The sequence below is a fragment of the Macaca thibetana genome, chromosome 13 (assembly GCF_024542745.1).
Source record: "Macaca thibetana thibetana isolate TM-01 chromosome 13, ASM2454274v1, whole genome shotgun sequence".
Taxonomy (NCBI): Eukaryota; Metazoa; Chordata; class Mammalia; order Primates; family Cercopithecidae; genus Macaca; species Macaca thibetana.
Window position 1 is genome coordinate 91,847,546 of NC_065590.1, and position 17,506 is coordinate 91,865,051.

The 17,506-nt window shown below is 39.0% G+C and overlaps 1 protein-coding gene across 3 annotated transcripts in view; it reads left to right on the forward strand.

Moving 5' to 3' along the window:
* NBAS (NBAS subunit of NRZ tethering complex) overlaps positions 1-17,506 on the forward strand; it is a 394,766-nt gene that overhangs the window by 192,711 nt on the left and 184,549 nt on the right. For all 3 annotated transcript variants that reach the window (XM_050754036.1, XM_050754037.1, XM_050754038.1), the window contains 2 exons: positions 3,072-3,185; positions 16,228-16,341. In XM_050754036.1, coding sequence (XP_050609993.1) covers positions 3,072-3,185; positions 16,228-16,341 — 228 coding nt within the window. The remainder of the gene's footprint in view (positions 1-3,071; positions 3,186-16,227; positions 16,342-17,506) is intronic.

Consider the following 17,506-nt stretch of genomic DNA (forward strand, 5'->3'; position numbering starts at 1 on the left):
TCACTTGAGATATGTTCATGATTTCTACAGGAAAATTAGTTTATCTTTAATTACTAAAAGGTACATACATGCATATCTTTTTCATGCTCATTCATTCAGTTTGGAAAGGAATTTTAGGAGTTGAGCACTTCTTCCTTCTTGGAAAGATAGTAATATCTAGGGCTTAAATTTATTTAACTGAGAATTTACATTTTGAAATATAATTAAGCAGGCCCTAAATCAGCAGAAAAAGCAAACTGGAATAGTGATTGTCCAGAGGATCAGAAAATACGTAAGTAAATAAAGTAAAAAGTCATTTGAACAGGGTAATTGCAGTCTATTAGAATCCTGCTCTCCAAATTTGTTTAATGTACTTCAAATATTAGTAGTGTGCATTGCTTAGGGCAATAGGAGACAAATAATTAAAGATGAGTGTTCCATTAAATGGAAGTTTAGAGAAAATGATGATCCATTGCTGTGCGTGGTTTCAGTTCTCTACCTTGATTTTATTGAGCTAGAAAAAGAGTGGTAAAAGTAAGGAAGTCAGTTTAGTAGAATTACTAAAGCTAGAGCTTCTCTAAGAAGAATACAGTAATTCATCAACAAAGCCATAAAAGCAGCTATGAAAACTCCAGATTTTTACATAGCAGAATGCAGATAGTATCTGCGACAAGTTTTGTTTTGAAAATCAAATTAGAAATATGTTAAAAGTACCTATCTCATAATTATCATATGTTACTGAATCTGGAAAAGGCCCCACAAAATAGTAGCAGATATTGAGGAAAAAATTCACAATATTTTTATTGTGATAAGGTATGGAAAGGCTTGAAGTATACTGTATCAGTGAGTTTTTACGATTGTGCTGTAGTGAAAAACTCAGTATCTCCATAATGTGTGATAACAGACTTATTCCTTGCTCACAATCGTGTCCACTTTGGTTGGCCGCAGCACCACCCCATGAGACACGGCCTTGTCACAGTAGAGGGGAAAGATCTGTAGTGGAATTCCACGATGACTCTTAACAGTGTTCACTCGGAAGTGGCATGTATCATTTCCACTCACATTAATTGCCTGTAGATGTCACAGGGCCAAGCCTTCTGTTACTGAAGCAGGAATTTGGGATATGAATAGTTGCAGTGGATAATTGGGAACAGTAATACAGTCTGTAGAAGCTATACTCAGATGTACGTATTAGCAATGGTGATTTTGAAGGAAGTAACTGAAGAGTACATTTACTTTATATTTCATAGTAAAGGCCACACACAACAGAATTATTATTGTAGATATATAAAGATTCATTTTAAGAGAGTCTAGGCCAGGTGTGTTGGCCCATGCATGTAATCCTAGCACTTTGGGAGGCAGAGGAGGGAAGATCACAAGGTCAGGAGTTCTAGACCAGCCTGGCCAATATGGTGAAACCCTGTCGCTAATAAGAATACAAAAATTAGCCAGGCGTAGTGGCATGTGCCTGTAGTCCCAGCTTCTGGGGAGGCTGAGGCAGAAGAATCGCTTGAACCTGGGAGGCAGACGTTGCAGTAAGCTGAGATTGTACCACTGCCCTCCAGCCTGGGCAACAGAGGGAGATTCCATCTCAAAAAAAAAAAGAGAGTCAAAACATTAGGAAACACACACTGAAGTGTTTAGCAATAAAGAGAAATGTTATTTGCAACTTATTCTCAAATGTTTCAGAAAAAAATAAATGTGTATGTATATTTGTGTGTATATATGTGTAACTGTGTATATATGCACATGTATACATGTGTATTATAAATGTATATATGTATTTGTACATGTATAAGTATTTGTGTGTGTATATACATATTTGTGTGTGAATATAAAGAGGAAGGAAGCAGGGAGGGTGTGCGTGCATGATTGCACATGGGCATGTGTGAAGGTGCAAATTATTAATCATCTGTTAACCTCAGCAAAGAGTATAGAGGATTTCTTTGTACTTTCCTTGCAACCTTTTATGAGTTTAACATTAAATTGTAATAAATCCTTACCTTCCCCCAAAAAGCCCATTCCAGAGAAAAAACACCACCTCTGTTCTTTATCTCCCCCATCCCTGGCCCCTCTCACCTATGTAGAAGTTTTCAGAGAACACAAGATGTATGGAGAACAGCCACTGATTTAGGAAAGGATAGATTCAAGGTGTGAAAACATTTAGCGAGCCAGGTTGAATTTTGGTCCCATCACTTTTTCAGTGACCTTTGCCAAAGTACTTAACCTTTCTGCACCTCAGTTTCTTCTCTTGAGGATAATGGTACCTGTCTTCTATTAATAAGAGTTTGCTGTGTAGGGTTAATATACATAAAGCACCCCCAACAGTGCCTGAGATGTAGCTCATCGTATTCCTTTCACAATAGCTGTTATTATCGTAGTTGTTATTATTACAATTATTGGGGGCCAATCTCCCTGGCAGTGCCGTGTTTCTTAAAGGTTGCCATCTCTACTGTAAATAAGTACCATTTGTTCCTAGAATATTCGTAGTACCTTTTGTCTAAGGTTTTTAAAATGTGATTTTCATTTCTTCATAGTTTGACTTGGTTTGATCAGATGTGTTTTATTTTTCTAATATCCAGTTTATGTGAGAAAATTGGGCTTATGTTTGGAGGAAGGTTAATAAATTGCAACAGTAAGCACTTTGAAGACTCCTGCCCTCCAAACTGGGGTGATGAGTGGAGATAGCAAATGGATATTTAGAGCAAGGAATGGGGCTTAGGGGGTGAAGTGTGAGGGGGCTGGTATAATACTAAGTATTATATACAAATACTATCTTGTTTAAATTTTTCCCTAAGTCCCAACATGGTACATAAAATAGCAACACAGCTTTTTCCAGTTTCAGATTAACACTTCATTTCCTATGCTTCAGAAGTTTGGTTATAAAGAGAAGATCAAGGTTGTACATTATTTTCTCAGAAGCAATAATAATTTTGCTGTTTGTTAAACATGCCTTTTACTTTTACTTAATTCTCCTTCATCTGAAGCCTTACACAATTTTCATTTTCTTTGGATGCGTTGTATTAGGAAGGCCATTAACACCCTTTTGTGATGTCCCTGGTGCAAGTCTTTAATATGTCTTTCTTTTGTAGTGCGATTGTGCCCTGATCGGATCAGTCTCATCAAGGAGTGTATTTCCCAGTCCCCGACATGCTATAAACAATCTACCAAGCTTCTGGGCCTTGCTGAACTGCTGAGGGTTGCAGGTAAGTCTTTTGAGTACTAAGCTGCAGAACAAGCTTTCTGTATTATTCTTGACATCATTGCAGGAGAATAGCAGAATATATACTTAAGGTGTCAGAAGAACATCTTTTTTCTTAGATGGGGTCTCGCTCTGTTGCTCAGGCTGGAGTGCAGTGAAATCCTCCTGCCTCAGCCTCTCAACTAGCTAAGAAGAGCATCTTTGGGCAAGGATTAGTATTTTCTAGAAAAATTGGCATGTTATAAAAATGTGCCAATATTGAGCTTCTGGAACCATCTGTTATTTAAATGAAGACAAGCTTATTCAGGGTGCCTCAAAGTGGTTGTGTGATCAGGAGCAGAAGTCATTTATAATCAGAAAACTTACATATAAAACAAACCAACCTTACCAGTTCACCTTCAGTGTCTAAATTTGGTTTTGTGTTTGAACCTGAACAATTTGTTAGAAAACTTTATGCATTTACTATTTGGTGGCGTTTTCATGTATTGTATCTCATTTAATCATCTCATAAATGATGTTGATTTTAGTATTCTTCTCATTTTGCAAGGGAAGTTGGAGAGAAGTTAAATATTTTGCCCAGCAAGGTTAAATCGTAGGCTTTGGCTTTTAAGGAAAGTCTTTTTGACTCTACATTTCATATTTCCTTAACTACATTGTTCTGCTCACCAGTCTTTTTAATACTTTTTTTTTTGTTTTGGTAATTTTGTCTTATGCTGATTTCTGCAAGAACAGTTGTTGGTCATTTGGTTGTATAAGCAGTGGTTTCAAATTGGATTCCTCTAAGTCACATATATATTTAACATATTTAATGGACTAAATATTTTACAATTGTAATATGTAGGACTCTTAAGGTCTCTAGTTTTAGTAATTGTGTGTGTCACTTATCCTTTTCTAGTCTGTGTGAAGGTATAGCATCAGCATCTTTATCTTTGGACTTGCACATGGCAATGTGATGGTCGTGTGATTAGGGCCAGTCATCCATTGTGAGACATCTGGAACGAATGGGGAGAACAGTGCGTGTGGAGTCAGAACACTGGTTCAGGTTCTAACTCTGTGCCACACATTTGCTAAATTACTTTAGTTCCATTTTCTGCATCTGGAAAATAGGAATGATACTCCCTTTCTTCACCCATGAAGTTATGAGAGACCCAAATGAGTTAATGCATGTGAAAGTGCTCTGTAAACTCTGATCATCAGGGAAGAATTCCATAAGGATCCAGGCCACAGAAGCTAACAAAGCAGCTCAGAGGTGCCATCTGCATTTTTATGCTCCTACTAGGATTTGTTTCCTCTTGATGTGTTAACATAGTAACAGGAATACCTGTGGTCGTGGTAATCTATATGAATTTTTAATGGGAAGAAAGAAAGTAATATTTTTCTGCTAGGTACTGTGGATACAAAGTTCTGTTACACGTAGCTGCTGCCCTCTGAGAATTTTTACTCTTAGAGAGCCAGGGAAACAAGTAATTATGCTGCCAACACAGGATGTGATCATAGTGCATGGCTTCTGTAAACAGATATTAGAAGACTTGAAGAAAGGCCATGCTAATTTTTGCCTGGGGAATTAAGAAAGGTATCATAAAGCAGGTGGCCTTTACCTTATGGAGAGTTTTGGTTATCTGTTACTGCTTTACGAACCACCCAAAACCTGGTGGCTTAAAAAACAACCATTTATTTTTCTCTCTCCAGAAAAAGAGAAAAGAGATTTTCTCAGTCTCCTCTGGAGATTGGGCTCAGCTAAGCAGGTCATGGTCTTTTATGAAATTGTATCAGATCGTGGGTAGGGATGGACTCATGTCAAAGGCTGCATTACTCATATGTCTGGGTACTTGGGCTGGGAAGACTTAAATAGCTGGGGGCTGCTACAGGGCTTTACAGGCAGCTCTTCTCTCTGTGATTTCTGCTTGTATTTTTTCCATTTGATGGTCTCAGAGTACCCAGACTTTCTTCTTGTTGGCTGAAGGCTCCTGGAGTCAGTGCTCCAGGAGAAACCAGCAAAATCTTCAAGGCACTTTTTTTTTCTTGAGATGCAGTTTCACTGCTGTTGCCCAGGCTGGAGTGCAATGGCGCTATCTCGGCTCACTGCAACGTGTGCCTCCCGGGTTCAAGCGAGTTTCCTGCCTCAGCCTCCCGAGTAGCTGGGATTACAGGCATGCGCCACCACACCCGGCTAATTTTGTATTTTTAGTAGAAACGGGGTTTCCCCATGCTGGTCAGGCTGGTCTCAAACTCCTAACTTCAGGTGATCCACCTGCCTCGGCCTCCCAAAGTGCTGTGATTACAAGTGTGACCACCGCGCCTAGCTGCTTCAAGGCATTTTCAAATCTAGCCTTGATATTTGGGCAGCTTCATTTCCAGTGTATTTTATTCTTGGACGCAGTTACACAGACCTTACCAACTTCACAGGGAATATTTACAGACCCCGCCCGAAGGCACTAATGGGGCTGAAGGTTCTGCTTCTAAGAGGGCTCATTCACATGGCTCTTGGCAGGGGGCCTCAGTCCTTTATGGCTGTTGGTAAGAGGCCTCAGTTTCCTGCTACATATAACTTTCCTTCCGGCTGCTTGAGTGTGTTCTCTCAACATGGCAGCTGGTTTCTCCTAGAGTGATTTGATTCACAAGAAAGCAAAGAGGAAGATGTAATGCCTTTTGTGATGTGGTCTTGGAAGTCACACACCATCACTTCCACTTTATTTGCAGGACTAAATCACTCAGATCAGCCCTTTGGTTATATTGTTCATTTAATCCACCTGCTCAGATTGGAATTTTCTTGAATTAAAAACAGTTAAATAACTTTGAACTTTAAGATAACTGTTTGGCATATCTTTATAAAACATTTCCATTAACAACAATAATAATACTCATTTTATGCTTTAATACTTATCTCAGTTCCTTCTTTGTCCTTTATAGGCAGAAATAGGAATCTCATTTTGAAAGTAAGGAGATAGGAATAGAGAAAAGTTAAATAATTATTGAGGATTTCATAGTTAAGAGGTTTTAAGTTAAACCCTTTACTAGTATTCTATGTTTCCACCTTTTTTGAGTGGACTTTATTGTCCTTCATTTCATTCACAAGACCTTTGCATCTGGCTGTTTTCATAGACATCCAGCAGATTTTACCACATCTCAAAACAAAAATTAATTGATCTGATAACATAAGAGAAAGGAATACATCCAAATGAGGTTATGAAAGAGACTGAGTACTTTAGATACCTGGTCTGTTAGTCACGACTCAACCAGAGGAGCAGAAACTATAGGAGAGATACATGTTAGAGACTTCATTACCAGGACTGAGCTTTTACTACTATGGGGATTGGCTAAGCAAGTCTGAAATCCATAGGTAGTCAGTCAGGAAGAGAAGATCAGGAGCAGGAGGAAACTCTATGGACATGGCCTAAAGCTGTCATTCACAGGTGGGAATCTCTCCCCAACTACCAGTTCTTTCTTTATTTTATTACTTTATTTTTTAGGTTTTTGTTTACAGAGACGAGGTCTCACTAAACAGGCTGGTTTTGTGAACAGAACATAAACTTTTGCCCAGGCTAGTTTTGAACTCCTGGGCTCAAGCAATTCACCACCAAGCAATGAGCCTCCATGCCTGGCCCTAGAATATTTTTAGAATAGACTGGGCCAATACTTGCCTTGGATTTTATTTAAACTTAAGAAGCACATAAAGAAGATGGATAGGGACACATTTTTCAAAGTTTTATTCAACCCTTTCTGTAACATGTTTGCTTTTTCCTCCAAACCATATTATAGCTTAGAAAATCAAGGGTCCTATACATATTTTCTATTTTTTCCTGGAAATATATATATATATTTTTTTGAGACAGAGTTTCACTCCTGTTTCTCAGGCTAGAGTACAATGGCATGATCTCAGCTCATCGCAGCCTCCGCCTCCTGGGTTCAAGTGATTCTCCTGCCTCAGCCTCCCAAGTAGCTGGGATTACAGGCATGTGCCACCAAACCCGGCTAATTTTTTGTATTTTTAGTAGAGATGGGGTTTCTCCATGTTGGTCAGGCTGGTTTTGAACTCCTGACCTCAGGTGATCCGCCTGCCTTGGCCTCCCAAAGTGCTGGGATTATAGGCATGAGCCACTGTGCCCGGACATTTCCTGGAAATAATAATTTTCAGGCTCTTTAAAATATGAAATATTTTAGAATTTTGTCCTTTTTAGCCTACATATCCAAATTACATTGTATTTGTTTTGTAGCTGAATTATTTGTCTTATAATTGAAAATGACATTCTGAATTTAATCTATGCCATTTTTGTGTTTTTCTTTTTTTGAGCCAGAGTCTCACTCTGTCACCCAGGCTGGAGTGCGGTGGCACGATCTTGGCTCACTGCCACCTCTGCCTCCTGGGTTCAAATAATTCTCATGCCTCAGCCTCCCAAGTAGCTGGAATTACAGGCATCCGCCACCATCCTAGCTAATTTTTGTATTTTTATTTTTTAAATTTTATTTATTTATTTATATTATATTTTAAGTTATAAGGTACATGTGCACAACATGCAGGTTTGTTACATATGTATACATGTGCCATGTTGGTGTGCTGCACCCATTAACTTGTCATTTACATTAGCTGTATCTCCTAATGCTATCCCTCCCCGTTCCCCCCACCCCACAACAGGCCCCGGTGTATGATGTTCCCCTTCCTGTGTCCAAGTGTTCTCATTGTTCACTTCCCATCTATGAGTGAGAACATGCGGTGTTTGGTTTTCTGTCCTTACGATAGTTTGCTGAGAATGATGGTTTCTAGCTTCATCCATGTCCCTACAAAGGACATGAACTCATCATTTTTTATGGCTGCATAGTATTCCATGGTGTATATGTGCCATATTTTCTTAATCCAGTCGATCATTGTAGGACATTTGGGTTGGTTCCAAGTCTTTGCTGTTGTGAATAGTGCTACAGTAAACATATGTGTGTATGTGTCTTTATAGCAGCATAATTTATAATCCTTTGGATATATACCCAGTAATGAGATGGCTGGGTCAGCTGGTATTTCTAGTTCTAAATCCTTGAGGAATTGCCACACTGTCTTCCACAATGGTTGAACTAATTTACACTCGCATCAACAGTGTAAAAGTATTCCTGTTTCTCCACATCCTCTCCAGCACCTGTTGTTTCCTGACTTTTTAATGATTGCCATTCTAACTGGTGTGAGATGGTATCTCTTTGTAGTTTTGATTTGCATTTCTCTGATAGCCAGTGATGATGAGCAGTTTTTCATGTGTCCGTGGCTGCATAAATGTCTTCTTTTGAGAAGTGTCTGTTCATATCCTTTGCCCACTTTTTGATGGGGTTATTTGATTTTTTCTTGTAAATTTGTTTAAGTTCTTTGTAGATTCTGGATATTAGCCCTTTGTCAGATGAGTAGATTGCAAAATTTTTCTCCCATTCTGTAGGTTGCCTGTTCACTCCGATGGTAGTTTCTTTTGCCGTGCAGAAGCTCTTCCCATTTGTCTATTTGGGTTTTCATTGCCATTGCTTTTGGCATTTTAGTCATGAAGTCCTTGCCCATGCCTATGTCCTGAATGGTATTACCTAGGTTTTCTTCTAGAGTTTTTATGGTTTTAGGTCTAACATTTAAGTCTCTAATACATCTTGAATTAATCTTTGTATAAGGTGTAAGGAAGGGATCCAGTTTCAGCTTTCTACATATGGCTAGCCAGTTTTCCCATCACCATTTATTAAATAGAGAATCCTTTCCCCATTTCTTGTTTTTGTCAAGTTTGTCAAAGATCAGATGGTTGTAGATGTGTGGTATTCTTTCCGAGGGCTGTATTCTGTTCCATTGGTCTATATCTCTGTTTTGGTACCAGTACCATGCTGTTTTGGTTACTGTAGCCTTTTAGTATAGTTTAAAGTCAGGTAGCATGATGCCTCCAGTTTTTTTCTTTTGGCTTAGGATTGTCTTGGCAATGCAGGCTCTTTTTTGGTTCCATGTGAACTTTAAAGTAGTTTTTTCCAATTCTGTGAAGAAAGTCACTGGCAGCTTGATGAGGATGGCATTGAATCTGTAAATTACCTTGGGCAATATGGCCATTTTCACTATATTGATTCTTCCTGTCCATGAGCATGGAACGTTCTTCCATTTGTTTGTGTCCTCTTTTATTTCGTTGAGCAAATTGGATAAAGAGTCAAGACCCATCAGTGTGCTGTATTCAGGAGACCCATCTCACATGCAGAGATACACATAGGCTCAAAATAAAGGAATGGAGGAAGATCTACCAAGCAAATGGAAAACAAAAAAAGGCAGGGGTTGTAATCTTAGTCTCTGATAAAACAGACTTTAAACCCACAAAGATCAAAAGAGACAAAGAAGGCCATTACACACTGGTAAAGGGATGAAGAGCTAACTATCCTAAATGTATATGCACCCAATACAAGAGCACCCAGAGTCATAAAGCAAGTCCTTAGAAACCTACAAAGAGACTTAGACTCCCACACAATAATAATGGGAGACTTTAACACCCCACTGTCAACATTAGACAGATCAACGAGACAGAAAGTTAACAAGGATATCCAGGAATTGAACTCATCTCTGCAGCAAGCGGACCTAATAGACGTCTACAGAACTTTCCATGCCAAGTCAACAGAATATACATTCTTCTCAGCACCACAGTGCACTTATTCCAAAATGGACCACGTAGTTGGAAGTAAAGCACTCCTCAGCAAATGTATAAGAACAGAACATTATAATAAACTGTCTCTCCGACCACAGTGCAATCAAACTAGAACTCAGGATTAAGAACCTAGCTCAAAACTGCTCAACTACATGGAAACTGAACAGCCTGCTCCTGATTGACTACTGGGTACATAATGAAATGAAGGCAGAAATAAAGGTGTTCTTTGAAACCGATGAGAACAAAGACACAGCGTACCAGAATCTCTGGGACACATTTAAAGCAGTGTGTAGAGGGAAATTTAGAGCACTAAATGCCCACGGGAAAGCAGGAAAGATCTAAAACTGACACCCTAACATCACAATTAAAAGAACTAGAGAAGCAAGAGCAAACACATTCAAAAGCTAGCAGAAGGCAAGAAATAACTAAGATCAGAGCAGAACTAAAGGAGATAGAGACACAAAAAACCCTCCAAAAAATCCGTGAATCCAGGAGCTGGTTTTTTGAAAAGATCAACAAAATTGATAGACCACTAGCAAGACTAATAAAGAAGAAAAGAGAGAAGAATCAAACAGACGCAATAAAAAATGATAACGGTAATATCACCACTGATCCCACAGAAATACAAACTACCATCAGAGAATACTATAAACACCTCTATGCAAATAAACTAGATAATCTAGAAAAATGGAGAAATTCCTGGACACATACACCCTCCCAAGACTAAATCTGGAAGAAGGTGACAATAACAGGCTCTGAAATTGAGGCAATAATTAACAGCCTACCAACCAAAAAAAGTCCAGGACCAGACGGATTCACAGCCGAATTCTACCAGAGGTACAAAGAGGAGCTGGTACTATTCCTTCTGAAACTATTCCAATCAATAGAAAAAGAGGGAATCCTCCCTAACTCATTTTATGAGGCCAGCATCATCCTGATACCAAAATCTGGCAGAGACACAACATAAAAAGAGAATTTTAGACCAATATCCCTGATGAACATCGATGCAAAAATCCTCAATAAAATACTGGCAAACCGAATCCAGTAGCACATCAAAAAGCTTATCCACCATGATCAAGTGGGCCTCATCCCTGGGATGCAAGGCTGGTTCAACATATGCAAATCAATAAATGTAATCTATCATAAACAGAACCAAAGATAAAAATGACATAATTATCTTAATAGATGCAGAAAAGGCCTTTGACAAAATTCAACAGCCCTTCGTGCTTAAAAACTCTCAATAAATTAGGTATTGTTGGGACGTATCTCAAAATAATAAGAGCTATTTATGATCAACCCACAGCTGATATCATACTGAATGGGCAAAAACTGGAAGCATTCCCTTTGAAAACTGGCACAAGACAGGGATGCCCTCTCTCACTATTCCTATTCAATATAGTTTTGGAAGTTCTGGCCAGGGCAATCAGGCAGGAGAAAGAAATAAAGGGTATTAAATTAGGAAAAGAGGAAGTCAAATTGTCCCTGTTTGCAGACGACATGATTGTAATCTAATTTTTGTATTTTTAGTAGAGACAGGATTTCACCATGTTGGCCAGGCTGGTCTTGAATTCCTGACCTCAAGTGATCCACCCACCTCGGCCTCCCAAAATGCTAGGATTATAGGTGTGAGCCACGGTGCCTGGCCTCTGTGCCTGTTTTATTGAGAATTTACAGTCGTACTGCACAGCAGTGGTACATGACATTTTGGTCAACAATGATCTCATATGCAGTGGTGGTTCCATAAAATTAAAATAGAGCTGAAAATTCCTATCGCCTAGTGACATCAGACGTTATAACGCATTATTCACCTTTTTGTGGTGATGGAGATGTAAACTTCCTATACAGCCAGTTGTGTAAATTTGTCACATATAATTATGTTGGTACATAATTCTTGGTAAAGATACTAAATGACTGTGTTACTGGCTTATATATTTACTATACTATGTTATTTTCAAAGGTGCGACTCCTGTTCATAAAAGAAAAAAGTTAACTGTAAAATAGCCTCAGGCAGGTCCTTCAGGAGGGATTCCAGAAGGCAATGATATCATAGGAGATGATAGCTCCATGTGTTATGGCCCCGAAGTCCTTCCAAATGGGACAGTATGTGGAGTGGAAGAAGGTGATATTGATGTCCTGACCCTGTTTTTGGGCTAGACTAATGTGTGTGTTTGTGTCTTAGCATTTAACAAGAAAAGTTTTAAAACATTAAAAAAAGAAAGAAAGGCTCAACATTTCAGCTCAGGCCTCTAATCCCAACACTTTGGAAGGTTGAGACAAGTGAATCACTTGAGGCCAGGACTTCCACACCATCCTGAGAAACAGTGAAATCCTGTCTCTACAAAAAATAAAAATAAAAAATTTCCTGGGTGTGATGATGCATGCTTGTAGGCCTAACTACTTAGGATGCTGAGACAGCAGGCTGCCTTGAACCAAGGAGTTCATGAGGTTACAGTGAGTTAAGTAACTCTTGATCATGCCATTACACTCCAGCCTAGGCGACACAGTGAGATTCTGTTTTTTGTTTTGTTCAGTTTTTTTAAGTTGTGGTAACCTATAGTTAACTTATTACTGAAGAAAGAAATTTTTTTTTTTTTTTTTTTTTTTTTACTAAATTTCATGTAGCCTCAGTGTAGAGTGTTTGTAAAGTCTGCAGTAGTGTGCAGTCATATCCCCGGCCTTCACGTTCACTCACCACCCAACAAACTGACTCACCCAGAGCAACTTCCAGTCCTGTAAACTCCATCCATGGTAAATGTCCTATACAGAGTTACCATTTTTTATCTGTTGTACAATATTTTTACTGTACCTTTTCTGTGGTTATATACACATAATTCTGACCATTTCATTCCAGTTGGCCATAGAATTCAGTACAGAAACATACTGTACAGGTTTGTAGTCTGGGAGCTGTGCGATGTAGCCTAGGTGTGTAGTAGGCTGTACCATCTAGGTTTGTGTGAGTGCACTCTGTGATGTTTGCTCAAGATGGAACTGCCTCATGACACATGTCACGGAATGTATTCCTCTTGCTAAGCAACTCCTGACTGTGTGTTTTTGAGCCTCTCTGTTATGTACATGACTTGATGCTGGGTATTGAGCATCCAACTATGAACCAACCCCTGTCCGCCAAAAGCTTACATTTTAATAGATAATAAAGATTATTAAAAAGATAATCACAATTTTTTTTTGTCCTGATAGCCTACCATTGAAATAAATTGTTTTTAAGCGAGTGACAAGTAAAGGAATATGTTGCAAGGGCAACGAAAACCTATATTTTATGTAAAATATTTTAAAAAATATTTTCTAAAAATACTTTTGGGAAAATAATTTTAGATCTTTTAACATGAGCTGAATTTTTCTTGTGTATCTTTAGACTCTGGAAACTGAGTCTGATAATAAAAGATGAGCACTGTCAGAGAAACTATAAACTTACTTTGTGTTTAAGGGTTTTCCCCCTTTATATTTGTCATTTAAGAACGCTCAAAGGGGAAAATGCTTTTAAAAGACCTAGCAAAAATGTTTAAAGTCCCTGTTGGGAGGAAACCTTTTTCTTCATCTACTTTGTTTCAAATGGTTCCTCGGGGGGCCTGTGAGTTAACTGACAATAGACAGGAGAAAAACAAGATTTTTTTTACACATGCATGCAGAAGTCACTTAGTTATTAATAACTCTTGAATAGCAAGAAGTAAGGTTTATATACCAACTTAACGGAAAGGGGGATGGGGTGGGAGGGGCTAGGGCTTCAGTGGGAAAGTATAGAAAGTTCTGTTGGGCTTTTTGATGCTGACTGACAGTCTGTATGCCAGCTGAGTTCTCAGGAAACTCCTGTGGAGGGGGTTTAACTGCAGTTCTATTTTAGGGAGACTCTGCTTTATTCAGATAAGATAAATTCAGTGAGAATTTCTTTCTGCATCTTCCGTAGCTCAAATATTTTCACTTTGAAATAACCCGTATGCCAGAACTGTGATCCCTTGAGCCCCAGATTATTTTCATTCTGTTAGCCTTTAGAAGGAGAAAACATCAAAAATCATTGTTTAATTTAATGTAGACAGTGTGTTGGCTAGCATAGTAATGTTGTGGTTGCTGCAGATCACAGGCTGTTTGGCTCCTCCTTTATTGTGTAATAAAAATGAACACAAGCCAGGTGTGGTGGTTCACGCCTCTAATCCCAACACTTTGGGAGGCTGAGGCAGGAGGATTGCTTCAGTCCAGGAGTTCGAGACTGACCTGAGTAACATAGCAAGACCCTGTCTGTACAAAAAATAAAAAAGTTAGCCAGGTTTAGTGCTATGTCCCTGTAGGCCCAGTGACTCTGTAGGCTGAGGTGGGAGGATTTCTTGAATCTGGGAGGTCGAGGTTGCAGTGAGCAGTGGTAGTGACACTGCACTTCAGCCCGGGCAACAGAGAGAAACCACATCTCTAAATAAATACATGCACACACGCACACGGCCAAGCAGCTTTCCTAGACAAGGCTTTTATTTTAGGTCTTGGGCTCAAGCACATGGGAGACAGCAGAGGCACAAGGACTCTCTGTAGACTCCCGGAAAAAAACAGTAGAGATTTTTTGTTGTTGTTTTTGTTTTTAGGCAAAGAGTAGGAATTGATATCTGTGGTAAAGTACGCCGGCTGGGCTGGGCAGCGCATGTGAGTGGTAGCGTATGCAGGTCGGTGTTAATTTGGTTGCCATAGTTACCTAAAGTAATGGGTCACTTGGTGGTCTGGCTGGTAGCAACAGGCTGCAAATCCATTTCCAGCCTTTGTTCCCCAGGAGAGACCCTCCACAACCTTGGTTTGGTATTTAGATTTTCTTAAGTCCATTTCCCAGAATTCTTTAAGTAAAAGGCATGGTCAAACATTATGAGAGCACTGAAGAATGGCCGTTCTCTTGGTATGACTAAAGCCCCAGGGTTAGTGGGTATATTTCCAGCAAGGTCGTGGTGTGGATTTTGTGATCGGTTGGACAAGAGAAGAAAAAAGAAAAAATACGTGAATGGGGAGCCATATCCCATTCCTATTTATCTCACAGTGATTCTGTTTACACAGGGTAAAGTTAATATAAGACTTGCTTTAAGATATTATAAGTTGTATTTTTCATCCCCATTTTTATATACATACATCTGTGTGATTGAGATCCATGGGTGCTGTTAATGAAAAAATTATCCCTGATGCATGTTTAAATGAGAGGCTGAGGCATGAGGATCACTTGAGCCCAGGAGTTTAAGACCAGCCTGTGCAACATAGGGAGACCTGTCTCTTCAAACAAACAAAAAAACAAACAAAAAATTGTAAGAGAGACTCTGCACTATAGGTATAGGGACTACTGCAATGGAATTTTGCAGTAAGAGAGAGAAATTGGGCTTGTTAAAAGTAAACTTATGCACATAAAAATTTTAAAGGGTTTATTTTCAACAGACAGCAATTCATGAATCAGGCAGCACCAAACTCAAAGTGGTTCAAGGCTCTTCTGAGTGGAGGTGATGGGAAAATTTTATAAGGTGTTTGTGGACAAAGAAAATACTTGATTAGTTAATGTGAGTAGTCCCTAGTTAGAGTACAGTTGGTTATTTCTGATTTTACTGTTTCCATTGAGTTGGGTTTTACTTATGTTGGAACCTAAGTTGGGGCAGATGGAAAATTACAAAGAAGAATCATTGGGGTAAGGAGGCATTCTGGTTAAACCACCTGACAGGGTACAAATTCTTGCCTGAGGGCTGGCCAGGGTGGCCAGATAACATCTGGGAGTTGGTGGTGGGGATGAGGGATTTGATCAGATATCAGGGATGACCAGATATCCAGAGTGGAGGATTCTGGCTACAACTGACAGCAGAAGTTTTGCTAAAATTGGGCTCTCAAGGATATGTCCGAGGACAGGGCCCAGTAAGGCTCGGAGGAGCCCAATGAGAATTTGTTAAGGAACAGTCTTTGCCAGTGCTCTGGACAACGTTTGCATTCCAATTTCTAAATAGTAGTTGAATTTTTAATATGAGAAGTTTATTGCTGTATCATCTTCATCCATTCTTTTAATCTGCTGGTCATTATTTTTCAAGCCCCTTTTATAACCTGCTTTCTTTTGGAAACATAAATTTTCTTCTCCTTCCCTTACCCTGGTAATACCAAGACTTTTTTGTAGGGCTCCAAACTACCCTGATTTTGGACTTCCTGGTTTGGGTATTTTAATTAGGAACTAATGTTAATCATTGATCTCTTAGGAGACTGATGGCTAATTCCATGCTTCATAAGTGGATTGAAAGGTCAAGGCAACTTTTTCCTCTCATTGTTGCAAATCCGTCTAATCTCTCTGTTTTATTTCTGAAGTAATTTGAAAGACAGCGTTAACAAGCTCTTCTATCACTTGATGTTGCTTGTCATAATCATTTTGCTTGTCATAATCATTAAGTCCTTTGCTTGGACTTACAGGTGAGGACCCAGAAGAAAGGCGGGGACAGGTTCTAGTCCTTTTAGTGGAGCAAGCACTTCGCTTCCATGACTACAAAGCAGCCAATATGCATTGTCAGGAGCTGATGGCCACAGGTGAGTAGAGAGCTTATTTTACACTTTGCTTATGTCCTCTTTATGTGATGAATAATGGAAAAAGTCTGTTCTGAAATCAATTGACCTGATTGGTAAGCCAGCCACATTGAGGCTTGAGATACATTTTATGAGCACTGCTAAGTATATAGGCTATGTACTTACATGTTGATATAAACATTTTAACAGATTCAGACATTACATTTTATTTGAGATTTTGGTTGCTTTCTAGTCCGTATTAAAAACATGCTCGTAATTTAAAAATAATTTTATGTAAAATATTTTAATGCTATTTCCTGTATTTGTTATCTAAGAGAAAATTTTAATTTTTAGATTATTTAGTTTGTGTCTATATAGTCAATATTTCCATTCTTTAATTTTTTTTTTTAAAGATAGTGTATTAGTTCGTTCTCACACTGCTATAAAGAAATACCTGAGACTGGGTAATTTATAAAGGAAAGAGGTTTAATTGGCTCACGGTTCTGCAAGCTGTACAGGAAGCATGGCAGCATCTGCCTCCAGGAAGGCTTCGGGGAACTTTCACTCATGGCAGAAGGCAGAGTGGGAGCAGAAGGCTTACCTGGCTGGAGCAGAAGGAAGAGAGAGACGAGGGAGGGACTACACACTTTTAAACAACCAGAGCTTGCAGGGACTCAACTATCACAACGACAGCACCAAGGGGATATGATGTTAAACCATGAGAAATCACCCCCATGATCTAATCACCTCCCCCAAGGCCCCACCTCCTGCACTGGGGATTACATTTCAACATGAGGTTTGAGTGGGACACAGATCCAAACCATGCCGGATAGTGTAGTGCTTTTCAAACTGACGTTGAGAAATTGGAAAGGGTTTTGCAACTCCAAAATTCTTCATATTGAAATTCAAATTCAAGTCTCTGCAGGATAATGAGATTTTATTGTAGAATAATTTCTCATTTAAAGAACACATTCTTCAGTGTGATAGGGAGTTTTTTTTTTTTTTTTTTTTCCTTATCATGAGCTCTGTACTAAATTGTCAACTTTCCATGGCTATGCTTGAATATGTGAAGGCCCAAACACATCTTTCTACGCACTCTCAATACATTAATAGGGAGTGGTTAAAATGCAGGGCTTCACTTCATGATGACTCGTGGAGTTATGCACTAATGATTTGTGTAACTTTTGCA